This window comes from Hydra vulgaris, chromosome 01 (assembly GCF_038396675.1).
Source record: "Hydra vulgaris chromosome 01, alternate assembly HydraT2T_AEP".
NCBI lineage: Eukaryota > Metazoa > Cnidaria > Hydrozoa > Anthoathecata > Hydridae > Hydra > Hydra vulgaris.
In genome coordinates, this window is record NC_088920.1 from 36,015,117 (window position 1) to 36,037,500 (window position 22,384).

Genomic DNA, 22,384 nt, shown 5'->3' on the forward strand with positions numbered 1-22,384 from the left:
GATCCGAAAAGTAAAACCGCTTTTTGTCCTTTTAACAAATGGTGGATTAAATTTGCAAACAAATATTTTTAACTTTTCTTTTCTTAAATGAAGTAAATATATTTTAAATTTAAATACTGTTTACGTAAAAGTGTGAAGCGGAATTTGTGATACTTGTAAAATAATAATTTATGACTCCTTAATTTATTTTCGATTAAAAAGTGATGAAAGTTTTGAATAAAAAAGTAAAACAACAGACGCTTTTGAAGCATTTTTATAGGCTCATAAAAACACTTCGATAAGTATTTCATAATTATTAAAATTTGTTTTTGAATTATCTTTAATTTATTCGGAACTTTTGACTAGCATTTTTAACTTTTATTCCACACTTCAACTTCAGCTTTTGCCCTTTTTACAAATGGCGGACTATTGGTATAAACAAAAACACCGGCTTCATTTTTTGTCCAATAAAATCCCGCAAGTTAGACATCTAGTTATATGATACGTCATTGTAGATAACTGACATATCATCGGGGATAGTGCAAAACCGGGTAAATAGCATTGGATAATACCGCGTATTAACAGTACATTTTTTTTACTGGAGAAGTTTATAACTTTATATTTTTTATATTTCAGCAGATTTTGGGTTCGGTTTAGTATAAAGTAGAAAGAAGTGCCGCGTGTGCTGAACTGTACTTTGGTCAAAGCCATAACCGTAAAACTATATTTTTGGAAATATATGCAAAAAATAATGGATACAAACTGGTTGCAAACTTAAGTTTGAGAAGCGTTGCTGTTATCTGTATCTATTAAAAAATATATTTTAATTATTATCCTTGAAAAATTATTCTGAGAAATAACTGTATAACTTTAATAATTACATCAATATTTCAAAGCTGATATAAATTGATACCAGTTCAATTAACATATTTTTCCTTCGACAAACTTCATCGACATTAATATAATAAAAAAGATGTCCATTCTTTTAAAGAAGCGTTTTTAAAGAAAACATTTCTTCGATATTTTAAATCGATTGCAAGATTTGTGGTGATGAATATTACAATCAAATCATCGAATCAGCGTCATCAAATTGACCATCTAAAGTAAAATATTTTATTTACAAAACAAATTTGAGTTGAAATCACCACATACACAGAGGTTTAATGTAAGTTGAAATCACCACATACACACAGACATCACCACATACACTTAGGTGTTATTGTCAATAAAAGATAACATATTTGCACAGAGGCCTTAACAAATTCAAAATCCGTAAAAATGGCAACGGAAACTGATTGCGATCTTTTTAATTCTGTTTGCGTATCACAAATCTGATGAAATAAAAAATCCTTAGCTGCTCAAAATTTTAAAACTATTTTCGAATAAACTATATCTATATCAAAAAACGTCTATGCCTGGTTTAAATAATTTTTTATCTTTTATCATAGGCAAATTATAAACGTTTCTGGAGTCGGCAAAATTGGATCTTTAGTTGGCAGTCGGCAAATGTCGGCCAACGAGGACCTTTTTTTATAGATAAGTTAGTCTGAAAATTTTTTTTTGCTTTTAGTCGGCAAAAAACAGATACGTCAACCCCCCCCCCCCCATAAAAATCTCTTCGGGACGGCCCTGCACATAAACATTATGTATTTTCTTATTACTAATATAATTTTCTTAACATTAACATATTTTCTTTCCAGCAATGTAAATTGCCTTTATTTAATAAATATCTTTTTGTTAAAAATGTACTTTTTTTTAAAATTCTGTTTAATTATGTAGATACTATTTTATATCTGTTTAGAATCCTGGGATTGATAATTTTTAATCTCGATATCCTGGGATTGGAAAAGACCTCCGGAAACGGACTGGAAAAAACCTCCGGTATCCGGTTACAATATTGTAGAATCTCAAGACAATTATAATGCTTTTCTTTTCTATTTATTTTTGTTTGTTTTATTTTCAACAATTAATATTAAAATATTTATTAAAAGAATGTTTTACTTTAATTCTAATACACTTTACAAATGCATTGCTCCTAGTGGATGTAAACTATGCAAAGGTATGGTTATATTGCTCAATGTAAGTTTAAATGAACTTTTAAAATATTACAGCTACCGGAAGTAATTTTTAACTGATATCAACTTTATACCTTTTACAAAATTATACAGTGTTGTCCTTTACTTTTGACAATGAAAAAATATTTTCAGAGTTAATGGCTAAAATAAAAATTGATTAAAAACCTTGGATAAGCAGCAAATTTAACTTAAACAGACTTGTAATGTATATATAATGTTCTAAAAGGATCTGCAAACAGTTTTTATTAACAATTTTATCGATTTTGAGTTTGTTAAGGGTGACTGTATTAGGCCTTCAACATCAGGTAAACCGATTATTAATCAATAAACAAACTTACCTTACAATAACCTTAAAGATATTTATTTACCACCAAAAGTATTAATATAGGTTTCACGGTAGAAAATAAAAAAGTAGTCAAATTTTTTTTTTTGTCAACTTTTAGCAAATGAATATTTTCACGTAGACACGTGAAAGTCTATTTAAAATATGACTTTTTTTAACGAGTTGCGGTTTTTATCATTGTTGCATCATAAAAAAAAGTCTTATTCCAAAATGTTATTTTGAATGATTTATGAACTTATTTGCATAATTTGAATTAATTTAGCGTGAAATGAAGTTAACATGTTCAATTAGCGTGCTCCCCCTTCCCCAAAGGTGGTTTTCAAGTTATAGTTGGCTTTTTGATGAATTTAGTCGGCTAGTCGGGTACTTGACACAATTAAGTTGGGTAAATTTTAGTTTTTAAGGATATTTTTATTATTATTTTTAAAAAACCAGTTGTTACTTTTTAAGGATTCACCCCATACCCCTCATTTTATTCATAGAATCGCCTCTGATTGCATACAACATTTTTTTAAATCTAGGAAGATTTTTATGTATAAAGATTGCATTTTAATCATCTTTATTAAAGGTACATGCTACAAATGCACAGGCTGTGTTAGATTATTTATCTAAAAATGACATGAGTTAATACATTTGATCTGAATGTTCAGTAAAGTAATAATAAATTAATTTGCTTGGTGTGATACTTATAAAGCACAGACACACACAAATCGCCCACTTGGCAGTATAGGTTGAGAAATACGGTATACATTTAAACCATTTTAAAGCCTAGCATAATTTTTTAACTTATTGACATATAAAATCAAAGGTGCCCTAGCAAGGTTGTGGCAAGTGAGACTCAAGTCCTGAAAGCATTTATTTAAACATAGCGGTGGAATTTATGACCTCGAAATTATTAGTTGTTGTCGATCACAGCCTTGCATCTTCGAGGCATAGATTCGATCAGGTGATCAATGAAACTTTGTAGAATCGCTGCCCAGGCCTTTTGGATTTGTTCAAAAAGTTGATTCTTACACATTCACAATTAATTCTGCATTTGACAATCTCCCACAGGTTCTTGATAGGGTTGAGATCCGGAGATTGAGGCGGCCAATCCATCACTGATAGGTGGTTGTCTTGAAACCAATGCTTGACTACTTTTGCAGTGTGTTTCGGATCATTGTCTTGCTGAAAACCCATTTTATTCGCATATTCCATTCAGCATAAGGTAACATAACATCTTTCAGGATATTTTTATACATGAAACGGTCCATTATTTCATCGTTTTGATGTATTGACCTAGACCGTTAGCAGAAAAACACCCCCAGACCATTGCATTGCCTTCACCATGCTTCACGGTCTTATGGCAGTAACGTAAATTGAGGCGTTTTCCAGTCAGTCGACGTACACGGCAAATGCCATCGCTCCCAATGATATTGAACTTCGATTCATCACTGAACAGACAGTTCGCCATTTCTACACATTCCAGTCAATATGAGATGTAGCAAACAGAAGTCTTTTCTTCTAGTTTTTTAGTGAAATCAGCGGTTTCTTTGCAGGGTGTTGAGAAAACGATCCGGCTTCAACAGCACGTTCTCTGATTGTTTGGTCCAATACAGGCAGCTCTAATTGCTTTTGAATCTTGACTGATGATATCCAGGGATCCTTCTTGACGGATCTGACGATCATAGAATCCTCTCTAGAAGTGGTGGAACACAGTCTTCCACCTTTGTTATCAACTTCCCTGTAGAACGATATTTGGAACATAGTTTAATACGGTCCATTTTTTCACGCGATATTTATCACAAATACTTTTTTGTGACATTCCACTTATGTAATCGCCAATAATTTTCTTTCTTAGTTCCAATCCAAGACTGTCAGGAGCCATTTTTGCACTTGAAGTCATAAAAATAATAAAAATAAATAATCACGCTTCTCAAGGCTTACCGTGTTACATTTACCTTGTGGTGATACAATAATGCTCTGTGGAACACAACGTCTTGGTTGGATGTGGACTGTATTGATGTAATGAAACACTTGTTATATTTCACTTCTTGATGTTCTTCGATAAAACACTTTGATAAAACTCACTTCGATAAACTGTCTTGATAATACTGACTGATTGACTTCCATATACTGGCTGAATTACATGTCGATTTACATGTCTCTTATATAGTAAAATGAACCTGTGTGAACCTGTTCTGGAAGATTTTCGATGCTTCTTTTCGATGCTTCTGGAAGCTTTTGGATGCGTCTGGATGCTTCTGAATGTTTCTGGATATTTCTGGATGCTACTGGATGCTTCCAGATGCTTCTTCTGGAAACTTCTGGAAGCGTCTGCATGCTTCTGGAAACTTCTGGATATTTCCTTTAATTATTAAAAAACTTCCGTGACGTTGACACGGACCAGACTTAAGAAAATGAAACAAACCAAAAAAGTTGCACTTGTTTTGTCCGATGCAAAATGGCAATTGTCAACGAAATTCTGCCTGTGTGCTGTCAGCTGATTACTCACGTCATGGCATGCTATGACTCCAGACTCCTGAACTGTTTGCTGTGCTAGTATAGTTTGTTTCGTTTTTAAAACATGTAAAATTAGGAACACTTTTTAGCATTGTTCGATGTTGGTTGCAAATGTTTTGTACAATACTGTGTATATATATATATATGTATATATATATATATATATATATATATATATATATATATATATATATATATATATATATATATATATATATATATATATATATATATATATATATATATATATATATATATACACACACACACAGTACTGTGAATAAGTTTTAGGCTACTTGAATAATTAGACCTATTTACAATTTTTTTTCTATGTAATTTTTTTAAAGCGTACTTAAGTTTAACAAGTTATAGTAAAAGTTGAAATTATTTTGAACAAATAAACAAAATTGATTAGGAAATATAAGGGATTTGTTTGTTTATTTATTAAAACGATGTGTCATAACAATTTCATCCAAATCAGGATATTCGAAGAATGCTGTTACAGAAATCATTAAAAAGTTTAGAGAAACTGGCTCCCTTGAAGATAAAAAGAAAAGTGGTAGATCTCCTAAGCTAACAAAAGATGACAATAAATATTTAAAAACTATATCTTTAAGTAATACAAAAAAAGCATCAACCGAGCTGGCAAAAGACATTAAAACAGCATTTGGGAAAAATGCCAGTCTTCTTTTATTCGATGGCACCTACTTAAATCGGGATTAAGAGGGTGTGATGCAATTTGAAAACCATTATTGCGGTGTGACAATAAAGAAAAACGACCTAAATATGCAAAACAACACAAAAATTGGGCCAAGGAAATGTTTAATCGGGTTCTGTACACCAATGAGTTGAAATTTGAAATTTTTGGAACAAAAGATTGACAATATGATTGAAGAAGAATTGAAGAAGCCTATCAGTCCGAGTGTTTAAACCCTATTATTAAACACAGAGGAGGCTCTTAACAAGTTTGGGGCTGTTTATCTTCATCTGGAGTAGGAGATTTGATCAAAATAGGGGGGCGACTCATTGGGGAACATTATGTTGATATCCTAAGGCACCATGCTGTATCATCCGGAATGAGACTAATAGGTCATAATTTTATTCTGCAGCAGGACAATGACATAAAACATTGTTCCCGAGTGGCAAAAAATTATTTAAATGAAATGGCAGAGGAAGGAGTTTTGGAATTGATGACCTGGCCTCCCCAGAGTCCAGTTTTGAATATAACTGAGTTTTGAATATTGAGCATATTTGGAATTACCTGGACAGAAAGAATGTCGAACATGCTCCCCAAAATGCTGAAGAATGTTTTAAAGTACTTTAAAGAGAACAGCACAACTTACCCCAAGATTTTATAACTAATTTGTATGAATCTATTCCCTGGAGAATATCAGCTGGGATTGAGGCTAAGGAGGACATAGTAAATATTAAGAATTTTTTATGAAGTTTGACATTAAAAAGTTTGTAATTGTTCCATATTTTGTGTGAAATACATGTGTTTTAATAAGTTTATAATTTAGAACTACAAACTTAAATATTAGAGAAGAATTCTCCAGGATTTTTTGAAAAAATGTAAATGGTTTAAAACTTATTAACAGTAGTGTATGTATATATAATTTAGATGAATAAAAACAACAGATTAGCAAGGGCTTAAAGCTTCATGCCGGAAGGCAATTTTTAGCTGTTATTTCAAACAAAAAACATAAACAAAAATTACTGACTAATGCCAAAATATACTATTTTATTATTATGTTCATGATCGCTGGACCTTACAGTTGCTTTTTAAACAATATTGTTAGACAAACATTGGTTGTTTAAAGGGCAAAATGCTCTATCTACGCAGTTAAATTGGTTGGTTTTTAATTGAATTACGTTGTGCAATTATGCAAATTTATAATAGACTTAGGTTAGGCATGCAACTGTAGCTGATCTTAATAGAATTTTGGTTGAATATATTAAGTAGCTTATGGCAGGGTAGAATATTTAAGTCAATTAGGGCTAGAAAAGCAGTTTCCTATTCTTGTTTTGACATTCAAAACAAGAATAGGAAACTGCATGGATGTACCTTAATTGACTATCAGGTTTACAATATGGTTGGAAAGTATTAATATTTAGATTTAACATAATATCGAGGTAGTTAACAATTTTTATATTAGTTTGTACGTTGATTAGAAGATTTTAAAAAAATGTGTTATATGCTTTTTGACTTTATCCATTTGTTGACTATTTTATGTTCTTAAATACAACAAGACCATCGTTACAATATAGGCCGAAATCTTCTTTGTTATAATAGATACAGTATGAAAACACCTATTAACTCACAAACTCCAGCACTTCACCCCATTGCGAAATTGAACAATCCGCCTCTTTTTTTAATCCGCGCTTCGTTGTTATTGAAGATAAGGGATTATGGTCTTTTAATTTTGGATTTGCTTTTTTTTAGGTGATGGTAATAGAATTTGTTAAGAGTAAAATGAACTCATTCTATAATAATTTTTTGCATTTTCGTAACAGTTTGTTTAAGCTTTTTGTTTAATTTAATGGCTGATGATAGCCTTCGGGCATGAAATTTTAAGGGCCGCTAATCAGTTGTTTTTATTCATCTAAATAACATATATATATATATATATATATATATACATATACATATATATATATATATATATATATATATATATATATAATATATATATATATATATATATATATATATATATGTATATATATACATACACACACACACACATATATATATATATATATAGATATATATATACACATAGATATATATATATACCCATATAAAGCCCCAAGCTATCATACAAAGGAGGTCACTTAAATGTGACCTCCCTTCTATGATAGCTTGGGGCACACACTAATTTTAGCAGTGAAGATAAAACTTTTATATTAATAAAAAAGAAAAATTTTTAGTTATACATTCCACTGCAAAGATAGCATCTACTAAGGTTGATATTTTGTTGAAATTTCCTGTTTTTTATGAATTAATTTATCATAATTAAAAAAACATAAAATGTCAACAAAATCTGTTTATTTAATTTAATAAGAAATCTTATTTTTAAATCCTAAATTTTTATATAAGTTTTAGTGCGCATCTATATTTTTTGCAGTATTTTTAATTTATACATTTATTTGTATTTATAAATATTTTAATAATTATGAACAAATTTAACAACAACCAATGAAAACTTAACAAATAACCATTTTCCAAACATTTACAAAAAATAATATTTACTAACTTTTTTTTTCATGATTTTCTTCAGAATTTTCTACTTCAGCAATCTGCATATTTTCTTGAAGACGACGCAAGTTAGCCTAAAGCATACCTAACTATTAAAAATGCTTTAAAAATGTTATTACAATATGCAAGGAATTGATCTAAGTTTGGTCAAAATTCCACATTTTGAAAATACCTCAACTAAAATCTCAATTAGATATCTCAATTAAACTAAAGTAATTCTAGACTACTGAATTAAACAAAAACTAAACATGATAGAGTAGGATAATATGCTTAGGAAGGTTATGTCTATATTTGTTATATACTATGAATGTGTATATTTAATTAATATACACATTAGAAAACCGGTTTCGAAATTTAAAAACCGGTTTTCAAATGTGTCACATTTATTTGAAAAACCGCCAAACCCTTATCGGGAGTTTATTGTATATATATGTATATATACAGTATGTATATGTATATATTTTTGTATATATATGTATATATTTTTGTCAGGTCAGGTTATCCGGCTACTGGTAACATGTAACCCAGTACAATCTGCTTCATGTCCTGCTGCCTTGTAGGAAACGCCTTTTTAGGCAAAGGCGAGGAGATGCCAACATTGACTTAAAACACCTTGGTTGAGTAAAGGCTAGAGATGATGTCTCGATAAAAAAACTCATCTTGGGCAGATGTTAAATTGCATCCAGCTATTGTCTTGTAGAAGGCCTCCTAGGCAAAGACTTAAGGGCAAAACTGATTCTATCTGTTGACCAGCCTTGCACCCCTTCTTCATCTATTCGGCTGGCGCATATGTATTTTTAATACATTGTTTCCAGTTTAGGATGTTGAATGCTGGATCTTTTGACTCAATGCATGGGTTTTGCTTGCGTCTCTGTTTTTATGACTAGGCAACTCATTCTATTATCTCCTAATGAGGGTACAGCTCTAAAACTCAGTTTTATGGTTCTGAGGTCGGCTGGTAGTCAGGTTTCCCGAACTCTGTGGTAGCTCTCAACAAGGCTGATTCCATCAACAGCTGAAAAATATCAAAGTATTAACAGTGCACTGTTGCGCATGGATGGTGTCCCTGTTTGAACTTTTGGTGTGCATTGCGGAGGCCACATTTGGAGCACTTTGTTACGGCTTAGGGTTTATTAGTAGTAATGAGGCAATTGCTTGGGCTATTTAACAGTGTTCTGAGAACTATCTACGCTTTGAGTCAAGTTCTTCAATCTAACTTTAAAATGAATAAAGTACCAAAAACTATAAAACGCAAAAAACCATCATCATCACCAAGTTCTCTAAACCTATCTTTCATTAATAAACGTGGTCTTCGAAGTAACTTTTCTTCTGTTGAGTCTTATCTCTTGCAAAGTTCACCAGACCTACTTGCTCTTTGTAAGACTAATTTGAGTTCGGTTGTCTCATCTTGTGATCTTAGTGTTGATGGTTATCTTCCTTTAATTCGTAAAGACTCCAATAGTCACATGCTTGGCCTGGACATTTGCATTCGTAAGAATTCACCCATTTGTCGTGAAACTAGATTTGAATCCACAGACTATTCTTTCATGTGCTTTCGTTTAGCACCACTTCACTCAATTGCCTTTCTATTTGTTCTATATCGCTCTCCTTCATCTCAAGACTGCACTCTTTTTGACATTATTTCTGATCATATTGACCAAGCCCTCTCTCTTTATCCATCAGCAAATATAGTTGTTGTCGGTGACTTTAATGCTCACCACTCTGAATGGCTTGGCTCTAGTGTCAGTGAATCTGCAGGCATTAAAGCCCACAACTTTTGCCTTTCACAATCCCTAATTCAAATAGTCAACTTTCCAACTCGCTTTCCTGACAACCGGAATCATTTATCTTCTCTACTCGACTTATGTCTTGTTTCTGATCCTAGTCAGTGCTCAGTTTCTCCACATTCACCCTTAAGTGCTTCTGATCACAGTTTGATCTCTCTAAAACTAATATCTCATTCTTCTTCATCACCTGAATCCCCCTATTATCGAACCTCTTACAACTACAGTAAAGCTGACAGTGATTCTTTCCGTGATTTTCTTTGTGATTGCCCTTGGGTAGAAATCTTTTGTCTTCCTGTCGACAAATGTGCTTCTTACATAACTTCGTGGATTCAGGCTGGCATGGAATCTTTTGTTCCCTTTCAACAATTCTAGGTCAAGCCTCACTCTCCTCCATGGTTTTCCTCACACTGTGCTGCTGCGATTGCCAATCGAAACCGTCACTTCCATATTTATCAGCAAAATAATTCTCCAGAAAACAGACGTCTGTTTATTACTGCTAGTAACCATTGTAAAAAGGTTTTGTCTAACGCCAAAACCCGCTATTCTCAGGTCATGAAAGCTCCCATCTCATCTCAAAAATTAGTCTCTTGTGACTTCTGGAGAGTCTTTAATAATATCAATAATAAGGGCAAATCTGTAATTCCACCTCTCTTGTATGGTTCAGACTTTGTCACTTCACCTAAAGATAAAGTTGAATTGTTTGCTAAAAACTTTTCATCAATATCATCTCTTGATTCCACTAGTTGCGTTCTACCTGATATTGCCAACAAACAGGTTGATCCATTGCTTGACATTCGTATCACTCCAGCTTCTGTATCTAAAGTGAATTTCTGCCTAGACTCTTCTACAGCTTGTGGCCCGGACAACATACCTGTTATTGTCTTGCAGAAGTGTTCTCCGGAGCTGTCGCCAATACTCTCAAAACAAGTGCTTATCAGAGTCTTGTTTTCCAGCCTGCTGGAAAGCAGCATCCATTATCCCTATCTTCAAAAATTCTGGAGAGCGATCTGATTCGTCCAACTACCGACCCATTAGTCTTCTTTTTATCATAAGCAAGGTTTTTGAATCTTTAATTAACACTTAATCTCTCATCTTGAATCTAATAACTTAATTTCTGACCATCAATATGGATTTCGATCTTCTCGCTCTACAGCTGATTTACTAACAGTAACAACTGATAAGTTTTATTGTGCATTAGATAAAGGTGGAGAGGTTAAGGCCATCACTCTTGACATTTCAAAAGCTTTTGATAAAGTTGGCATGCTGGTCTTCTCCATAAGCTTTCTTATGGTGTATCTGGCAACATCTTTAAGATTATTGAATCCTTCCTTTCCAATTGTAGCATAAAAGTTGTCCTCGATGGACAGCACTCTTCTACTTATTCTGTAACTTCAGGGGTTCCTCAAGGCTCTATCCTTGGTCCTATACTCTTTTTAATTTACATTAACGATCTTCCAGATATTCTCACATCTAAGGTGGCATTGTTTGCTGATGATACTACCATTTATTCTTTTTGTGATAAGAAACCAACACTCTGATTGCTTGGAGGGGGCATGCATGTGAGCTTGAAAGGATCTCACTTCTGCTACAGCATGGGGCTCACAGTGGCTGGTGAACTTCAATACAGATAAAACTCAATTTTCTTCAGCCAATCGTTATCGCAATAATTTAGATCTTCCTTTATTTATGAATGGTGATGTCAATGAGTCATCTACTCTTCATCTTCTAGGATTAACTCTTACTTCCAATCTTTCTTGGAAACCATATATCAAATCAGTTGCAAAATTAGCATCTGCTAAGGTCGGAAGGTACGGAAAGTCTTTATCGAGCTCGACACTTTCTTACTTCGGATTCTATTCTCTATCTCTATAAATCTCAAATCAGGCCTTAAAGGGAATACTGTTGCCATATCTGGGGCGGATTTTCTAATGATGCCCTTTCTCTTTTAGACAAGGTGCAAAAACGCATTGTAAACATAGTTGAATCTGGTCTTGCAGCCAACCTCCAACCATTATCACATCGTCGTAATGTTGCTTCTCTTTCTCTTTTCTACAAATACTATAATGGGCACTGTTCTAAAGAGCTAGCGTCTCTTGTGCCCTCTACTAAATTTCATTCTCGTGTTACTCGTTATTCAATTAAGTGTCATCCTTTTTTTTTGGCTGTTCCTAAGTGCTCCAAAAACGTTTATTCATCTAGTTTTTTTCCTTGAACATCTGCTCTTTGGAATTCGCTTTCTTCATCTTGTTTTCCTGATTCATATAATTTGCAATCCTTTAAGTTGTCCATCAATTGTTATTTTGCTCTACAATCTTCATCTTTTCTTTTACAGTAACATATAAATTAAAATAGTGGCTGCTTGCAGCCTTGTTGGAAGCAAAGAAAAAAAAAAAAAAAACTAATATAAATTGCATTAAGTTTTCACTTATCCATCCTGTATATTTTTCAAGTATTTTATACTTTTTATCTTTGTTAGATTAATTATTAAAAGTGAGAGATGGAGAACTAATGAAATGAAATTAAAAATTAATTAATGATTAAAGTAAAGGTACGGAAGAAGAAAAAATTACAGTAAAATATACGAGAAATAGTAAAGAAATATAGGAGAAATAGTAAAGAAATATAAGAGAAATATTAAAGAAATATAAGAGAAATAGTAAAGAAATATAGGAAACAGTTTTGTTTTTGTATGCACTTGTAAAGAAATATAGGAAATAGTTTTGTTTTTGTATGCACTTGTATGTAATTCAAAAGTCCTAGTTAAGCAATGTTTTTAGCCAAAAAGACCCAAAAAACAGTAAAAGTTAGCAAATGGTCAGACAGATTACAATAAAGCAAATAATTTTATAGTAAGTGTGTATATAAACATATGTAAATGTATATAAATATCTATCTATCTACCTCTATATATATATATATATATATATATATATATATATATATATATATATATATATATATATATATATATATATATATATATATATATATATATATATATATATATATATATATATATATATATATATATATATATATATATATATATATATATTGGTAAAATTGTCAACATACCAAATAATTAGCTTATTTTTTTCCTTCTTTTTTCACTGAAAATGATTCTATTTGTTTTAATTGGTAAATTAAGTTGGTAAAGCTCACAATTTTTGTATTTTTCACTCTTTTACTAAGATAGTTAACTTTGTGACTTGTTTTCCAGACAACCATAATCACTTACCTTTATTCATATATTTTCTCTGACCCTAACTTGTACTCAGTTTCTCCTTGCTCTCCTTTAGATGGTTCAGACCATCAAAATCACTTAGGCTTCCATTGTTAAAACTCTCTTGTCAACTCTTCTACTGCTTGTGGTCCTGACAACATTTCTGTCATAATCTTACACAATAGTTCTCCAGAACCTACTTAAAACTATTACTAATACTCTGAAAATTATTTAATAATAACCACTTTGCAATCAAACTTGAAAATTATTTAATACCACTTTACAATCAAACTTGTCTTACTAATGTTCAACCTTAAAACATTTTTTACTGCATATGATAGGATACCCAGATGTAAAAAAAAAACCCAATTACTGTTTCTTTTAAACCATATTTACTCATTGAACAAAATTAAAAAAAAGTTTAGTATTATTATGAAAAACATTTTGAAAATTATTACACCACTTGGTGTAGTTAAGGCGAAACAACTAAACTTTTATAACTATAAATTTTAATAACTTTTTACAAACTACTAAAAAAATTTTATTTGAAATTAGCATAACTTTATAAGTGTATTATGTCCAAACAAAAACTTTAGATGTTATAATTTTTTTTTGCTTCAGATTTTTTTAATATTTAAAGAAACTTTTCTTTTTTATATATAATTTTTAAAACCTTTTTACTACCCCTAATTTAAATTTTTACAAAAATACTAGAATTCCAACCAAGAAAGAGCTTTTAAGAAAAATTGCCAATAAACAATCAGAACAGATCATATTATTAAACTATAATGTTCATTTTACCAAAAAAACGTATTTATTTAAAATCTTATTCAAATTTGGACAAGCAATTTAAGAAGATTTAAAAAAAAAAAAAATGAATCCTTGGTCTGGGTTTTTTCACTATAATATAATTTGCGTTATCATAAATTATAATATTTATATTTTATGATAATACAAAATTTGTTACTTTAATTTCCATTTTTAAAAACTTTAGAAAACATTCTGACCCCTCTATCTATCACCTTATCAGTCTATTATTAGCAAGGTCTTTTAGTCTTTAGCTAACAAATTTCTTCACATCGCAAGTCTAAGAATTTTTTAACAACCTGGTGTTCAATCCTCCGTGTGGTGTAATAAGTGTGATTTTTTTTGACAACCTGGTGTTCAATCCTCTGTGTGGTTTAATAAGTATGATTATGATTAGTTAAAGTTTATTAGTAGCAAATTTAGGCTGGTGCCCTTGGATGATTACAAACCCTGCATGTTGTTTGTAACTGACTCAACTACAAAATTCTGCATTTCCTCTTTTTTTTTTTGTCTCTAAAACTTTTAATTGATTTTTTAACTACTGACTTATATTTTACATGTCAGTAGCATACTAGATGCAACTGTTGAAAAAAAGTAAAAAAAAAAAGAAATGATTAGCCCTGATGTCATCGCCCTGGTAAATCTTTTGAAAGGATAATAGTACTTAGGGTTACTGAGATAAAAAACTGGTTTTAACATTTGTAAAAGAAAATTCAATTTCAAAATTAGCACAAAAATGCATTAAAATGTAAATTAATCTAGTGTTGTAAATCTTTATATATTAACACTTTAACTTTTAACCAATGAAAATTATTATTAGAGGCTGTTAAATTTAGGTCTGCTTTGAAGGAAAAAAAAATTTTTGTATTTTTTGTTTTTAAAAAAAATATATGAATCTTATAAATTTCCTTATATTAGAATATTTGCATAGATTTGGCTTCTAAATCATACACAAAAAAATGCCAAATCACGCAAAATGGTTTGAAAAGTTGAACAAATTCTGAAGCAATCAATCAACTTAATGATTCAAAAGTTTCAACTGTTACTTGTGATTGTTTTGAAATTGCTTGGGTATTTAATTTTCTCAGTTATCTCAGATAAGGCAAAACACAATTCTCCACATCCAGTTCAAGCTTCATCAATCAAGCAATAACTTAAAAGTTATATTTTAAAAAATTGGATTAAAGTTGCAAATGACAAGGTTTAACAATAATAAATAACAAAGTTTAGCCATCGAAAAATTGTGTGGCTAAACTTGTTCACTGCAAAGACTTACAACTGTTTTGTCAATAAATACTGGTTTTGTCAGCAAATACTTAGGTTTACAGGTATACTCATCAAATACTTAAGTTTGTTAATAAAATTAAAACACAAAAGACTCACTCAGAAAAAGTGAAATTAAATAAAAATTTGAAAAATAATAATAATTTTTATAAAAATTTTATTTTTATATTTTATATTTTTATATTTTATTGCATAAAACCTATGGGGTAATTCAATGTTAAATGACCCAGGTCATGTCACCATACATCTCAGATTTTGCTGATTTTTATACAGTTAAAAGTGCTTAGTAAAATACGAATTCCTTGAAAATTTTAGCCTCTGGCTCCAAGAAGATCCTGAAATGGCCATTTTATTTTTAGCAGATATTGGCCAGGCCAATTATTATTTGGAGGTTTCAAGTCACATAACTTTAAAAAAATTTGATTTTTTTACTTAAAAATGTGTACCTGGCTATTTTTGGGGATGACGAATCCAATAAAATGATCAGAAGTGTAAAAAATTATTAAGTACCTGTAATTATTAATTTAAACAAATTTAGTGCATTAATTATATACCTGTTTTTAATGCTCAAGAAACCCTTGTGGCCTTAATATATATTGCACATTATTATATATTCATTGATCTTTCAAAAAATATAAAGATCTTGATCTGCAAGTATATGGATTTCCATATATGGACAATGGGGCATATCGACACTTTTTTGTAGTGGAATATTGCAATTGATTTTTCACTACCTTTCAGATAAGCTGGAGCTCTGAAAATTTTGCCATTTCTGTAGTGCCAATGAATGTGCATGTTAAAATTGTTTTTAGGGCCCTAAGAAATGGGGGGGGGGGGAACTGGGGCAAGTACCTCTTCTTTATAATGGAATCTTGTGATTAATATTTCACTACTTTCATGATAAACTGGAGCTCTGAAACTTTCAGTATTTGTGTATTCCTGATGAATGTGTATTAAAACTGTATCCAGGGGAGACAACCATGGCCCCCAGACAGAGGCTCCATGGCCCGGGGCACTGGGGCCATGCCCCATTTATTTTCTCATAAAAAAAATTTTATTTTCTGAATTTTCAATAATGTAAAGATAACTTAGAAAATATTTTCTTTAAAAAATATCTTGGTTTGTACTTGATCCGTTTTATTTAATCATTTATAAAGTAAAATACAAAAATATAAAAATTCAAGATTGTTTTAAAATTTGCTTAGATCCGTCAATGGTCAAAATATACACATCCAGTTGTTGTTACAGGTGCATCAATGATACAAATTATGTTGGTAATTGGAACCAAATACTCATCTGCTTAAAGGACCATGCGGGTGCATAAATGTTATCATAACATCTTGCTCAATCTTGTCAATTTCATCATATCAATCCAATGAAACATATCATATTTACACATAAATTCACCAAATTTCAATGTGTTGATGTTAGCTGATTAAGTTGAATACTTTGAACACGAAAAAAAGAAAGCATGTCATGTTAAAATCTTCACTTGTTCGTTTAAAGCTAACAGTATTTAAAGATTCTGGGTTAAATTGATGATAGCTCCTAGTTCCAGAAATTGTTCTACTTAGCTGAAAATGTTTTTTTAAAGTGGCGCGCAATTCTGTCAGTCTTTCTTTTATCAATCTTGAAAAAAATAATCTCTTCAATTAAATATCTGGTCATTTATGAGCCTTTGTAGAAATGCATTTGCAGTCAATTGTTTTACAGTGCCACCAATACCATCACATGGTGACTTATCATGACTTGTAGCAAAAAATGACTACTCTGCATCAATCTTAAAATCATCTTTATGGAAACAGATATTGTAAAAGTTTTTGTGGTTTTTATACCATGCAGCACAGCCATCTAAAAAATGAAGAATCTTTGAAATATAAGGATGATTTTTCTTTTAATTAACTATTTGTCTGAACTTCAAACACAAAACAAATGTCATGCTCATTATCTTCTGACATAAAACAAAACGATTTTTCTTTAAGCTGGTCATTTTTGTTTAATAAATGGGCAACAGGGTGTAACTTGCATTGACTTTGGCACCAATTCTAACTTTCATTTTGAATCATAAATGTGCAGTTTTCTGCAAAATCACATAAGACAATACAGTCTTTTGCCAACTTTTCTTCTTGATGCCTTAGGTATCTTGCTTGACATTTTGCAATGTAGGAATGAGTTGTTAATTTGTTTATTGCCTCTGATAACATTAATTTGTATTTTTCAATTCTTGTTCTTTGACAGATCAATGTTGTTCTGCCTGTTTTCTTTTCTATTCAAAAAGTTTTAAATTATACAGTGTAAAACTCTGTTAAAATCATTATTTTAGATAAATGAATGTTTTTAATCCATAGACTTGCTAATCAAAAATCTTATAGGCATATGTACTTTCTTAAAATATTTTAAGAAAGATCATTGAATACAAAATGTTCAAAAACCAAATGGAACAAATATAAACCAAAATTTAATGTTACATTTCGAAGCACCCTTCTTCTCAATTTAAAATGAGTTTTAAAATTACAGTTTCTTTTATTTCCAAATGCTATTGTATCATTTTTTAAACCTTATAGTCGCATTTTGAATCGTGTGAATGGGCAGTTGAATCATTAATAAAACTGAATCTCTTTTGTTTTTCATTAGTAAAATAAATTTTTTTTAACTTTGTTAAAAAAATTAACAAAATAAAAAACATTAAGATCCACGTGAAAAATCACTATTAAAATGCAATTAATGATGCAAGTGGAAGTTCTTTTTTTCTATATAAAAAAAAAAAAAAAAAAAAAAAAGTATTATTATAAATGAAAAATGTTCAAAACATTAAAAACATAATGTTTTAAACATTCAACTAAATTAAATTTGATTGAAGACTGAGAGAGAATAATAGAATATTTTTCTATATATAAAAGGTTTCCTTGCAGTTTTGGCTTTCAACATTTTTGCTTCATGTAATGATACTTTTGTAAAGATTGACAAAAACAAACGATACCATACAGATTTTGACAAAAATGACAACACATTTTTAATTAATTTAGTTGTAAATTAATTAATTTACTTTTAAATAAACTGTTTCTCATTAGATGTATTTTAGTATTCAGATGTTTAAATTTTTTTTCTTCATTATTTTCACTTGGGAAAAAATACTACAAAAAAACATTTACACCAGACTATTGATTATCAAAGCGGAACACTCAAATGAAAAATAAAAACTGTTTTAGTCGCCTGCAGGGCAACTGGGAAAAAACTAGAGGGTACACCAATGTTATTGGAAACTTATTCAGAGCGAGCAAATAAAGCATATTATCTTTCGGTATGCACTGGCAAAGGCACTAAAGATCAAACAACCACCCAGAGTTTGAATATAAACTGTAACGACACATCACAGCATTCAACTGCAAAAAATTTTAGGAACAATTTAAATCATATTTAATGTTTTTCTAAACAACAGCATAAAAAATTAAAAATTAAAAAAATTATACTTAACCATGTCATAATTGAAGAGAAGTGTTAATCTATCATTAAATTTACTGCATAACCATTACAGCTATGTTATAAGCATTACAGTAATTACTTAAATAAAAGTATTTGATATTAGCATTGCATGCTTACCAACTGTTTAGAGTGTTTTACTCAAAATTTGAAATTAGATTTTCTATTCTATAACCGATCTTTATTTAAGACCCTATAGCAATAACAATGCAATGGTTTAAAGAGAGAAAAAGTTTCAAAAGATAAAAGCTTTTTTTAACGACACTAGATTTATCTATATTCATCTATATATCTATAAATGCTAAGTTTAAAATTTTTCCTACCCAGGCAGTGCAATGAGATTTCTAAAACTTATATCCTAGTGACCACTAATGATATTACTATCAAACCCTTATAAAAATTTTCTAGGATCATAAATTCAATTTTTCAACAGTAATGTGTTCTTGTCAATGATTATGTCTTGTCAATGATTATGTATCTATAATCTCAGGTTACCCTTTCAGATAGGGATACTGAATAAATTTCTGTACAATTAAAAATTTTTCTTCATTAGTTACACTGTAAGTGAAATAACATCTTTAGTCAAATAATATGTGTGTCTGAGAAGATAATTTTTGTAATTTTTGCCTAGTATTTTTAATCTTCTTCTTCAATATTTTTGGGTACTTTAATAGCTTTGAGACCATAAAATGGTGCCTGGATTATGATAGATGATTTAAGAAACCAAAAAATGTAAAATATCATTTATATCATTTGAAAATATATCATTTGCCATAAATCTAGCATCATGAAAAGCAGGGGATTGATAAAGAATGAAGTTTGGCACTTTGTTACTTAGATAGAAAGAACATAGTTCACACAATCTTATATAGTTAGTTCTTACCTTGGGAAAAGTTTTCCTGATATTGATGCTTCCCAGGTATACTTTAGCTTCCTGTGCAATCTGATGCAATTAAAATTTGTTTTTTAAGGTCATCAATTAAATCTGTCTTTTAAAATTCCAACTAAATCTGTTTTTTAAAAGTTGCAATTAAATCTGTCTAATGGGTTAATATCTTCATTGCATACTTGATATTTTTTAAATTTGCAAACAGTTTTTTTTTTTGTACTGTATGCGACTTAAAGATGTGATTGATGCTGAGGGAGGACATATTGAATAAAAATATGGTAAATGTCTTCCTGAAAACTTTTTAATAAACAAAAAATTTTTTAGCTTTAAGTTTTAATTCTACACTAATTTTGATCAAAATTAATGTAGAAATAAAATGTCTACTACAATTATTAGTAGTCCGATATTTAAATTTTTTGGGGAGTTTTTCTCAAGTTTAGTTTTAGTATAGTTAAGATATGATAGACACATGTGGAGAAAAAATTTGAAAAAAATGGAGAAAAAACCATTTTAAAAAAATATTAAGAAACAAACTTTTTTAATTTATTTAAATAATTTAGGTTTTTAATTAATAATTTAGGTTTTTAATTAATGCAACTAAAAGATAGAAAGTATTACACATATTTGTGTAATACTATTAGCTAATAAAGTAGCCAATAGTGTTACACAAAGAAAAACTTGTGCTAAATTAGCACAAGTGGAATATCAGCCATAAAAAACTTTTTAGATCATACTTTACATTCTAATACACATGTGGCAGCTGTGTTAAGATTGAATGTAGCTAAGATTAAAACCCCTGATAGTATTAATTCCAACTAAAAAATGTTGTAGACTCCTCTATTGTTTATACGTAATAAATTCTTATTCCTTATAGAAGTTAGAGGAGTTAACTGTATCTACTAACCTTTTAAACAGTTAGCTGTTAACTAAATCGTTGCCTACTGCTGATAAAAAGCGTTTATAAATGACTTTCTTTCTATGATAAATTTAAATAAATGAAAATGTAATAAAGAGTGTACACAAAATTAAAGTAAAAGTAGAAAAACATTTTTATTTAAAACTAAGCATTAACTTTAATACAATAATATAAGATAAAATAATTCAAAGAAATTAAAAACCCATAATATAAAAAAAAGAACAAATACGCAATTAGTAACTTTAAATTTATCTATGTATAGTTCATTCATATATTGTATATCGCGGCAAAACAAGGAAGTAAGAAAATTAAAAAAACAAAGTGACTAAGTACTGTTTAAAAAAAAAATGTTGTTAGTTAAGTGCAGCAATTATTATATATTATTATATCATTATTAAAATAATAAAATAAATATTTTTATCAAAATAACAATAGAGTAAGAATTTTAATCACTTATAAAAAATGATTTTTACCATTAAAAGTAATCTAAAATAAGTGAAACCAAAAATTAACTTTGAGTTTGCCTCAAATATAACATTTGTCAATGAAGCAAATTAAAGTAGCATATCATAAACAATAAAACTATTTTAAAGGCATTTTCAAAATTAAAATGATTTTTTTAAATTTTAGTATTTCCTTTTTTTAAATTACATCCTGATTATTTGTCAAACCTTGTTTTTCAAAACTCTGATTTTTCTTTCAACCAGTCAACCATGACCAACAGAAATTTGACTATTGACCGGCAGTTATTTTACACGATAAAAATTTATGTGTAAACCTTTTCAGTTTTTACACCTAATATCTCTAAGGGTCTTTAAACTCTTAAATTAAACCCTTATAATTGGTAAAATTGTTTTATTTTTTGTATATATTTATAACCAGGACATATTCTGAAACCAATTGAATAACATTTTGGAGACCCTTATGCATAGTCCAAAATTTAAAGCATAGTGTAAACATGACATAGCATAGTGTAAACATCTAAAACATCCTCCATATTCTTTATAGTTTTACCTTTTTATAATAAAATATATTTTCAAGTTTGACAACTTAATTTTCTTTTTAATGTTCACCTCCTCAAGGCCAAGATTAGGCCTTTTTTAAACAGCTTAGTTACATGTCAATGTTTATAACTTGTGTATTAAAAACTTTAGTCTAAAAAGAATATTTCTTAATACATTGAAAAATATATATTTACCATTCCTTCTTCACTCATCTGTATGTTTTCCAAGTCATCTGCAGATGTGTAAAAACCTTCAAGAGTATCAGCAGTTGAATAATAAGTCTCATTAGCTAAAATACATTGCACATCATTCGAAAAAGAGAATTTTTTTAATGGTAATACTTTTTATTTCATAATCAAGAGTTGTAGTTTTTTATATTATGATGGTGGTGATATATAAACATTATATGACTTACTATATGAAAATACTGACTTATAAATTCAAAAGAAATAAATTATAAAGGAAATAATAATGGGCATGTGAGATATATGATAGTGAATAATTTGTTAATATATTCATATATTCGCTATTTGATAACATATATAAATATATATAAATATATACATATATATATATATATATATAAATAAATATATAAATATATATATATATATATATATATATATATATATATATATATATATATATATATATATATTAGTAGAAAATCACTAGATGAAAATTTCGCATGTGATATGAAAAATTTTTGTTAAGTGATTTTTAACTAATTTAATGCTCTATACTTTTAAGAACATTCAGCACTCTATTTTATAAAATACATTTTCAAATTATTTATATATATATACATATATATATATATATATATATATATATAT

The 22,384-nt window shown here is 29.4% G+C and overlaps 1 protein-coding gene across 1 annotated transcript in view; it reads right to left on the bottom strand.

Moving 5' to 3' along the window:
* Positions 1–769: 769 nt before the first annotated feature.
* LOC100208322 (methylosome subunit pICln) overlaps positions 770–22,384 on the bottom strand; it is a 32,354-nt gene continuing 10,739 nt past the window's right edge. Inside the window, exons 5-7 of the mRNA XM_065788024.1 lie at positions 21,743–21,837; positions 8,157–8,232; positions 770–1,077 (exon numbers count right to left, since the gene is read on the bottom strand). Of these exons, the coding sequence (XP_065644096.1) occupies positions 1,043–1,077; positions 8,157–8,232; positions 21,743–21,837 (206 nt within the window). The 3' untranslated portion in view covers positions 770–1,042. The remainder of the gene's footprint in view (positions 1,078–8,156; positions 8,233–21,742; positions 21,838–22,384) is intronic.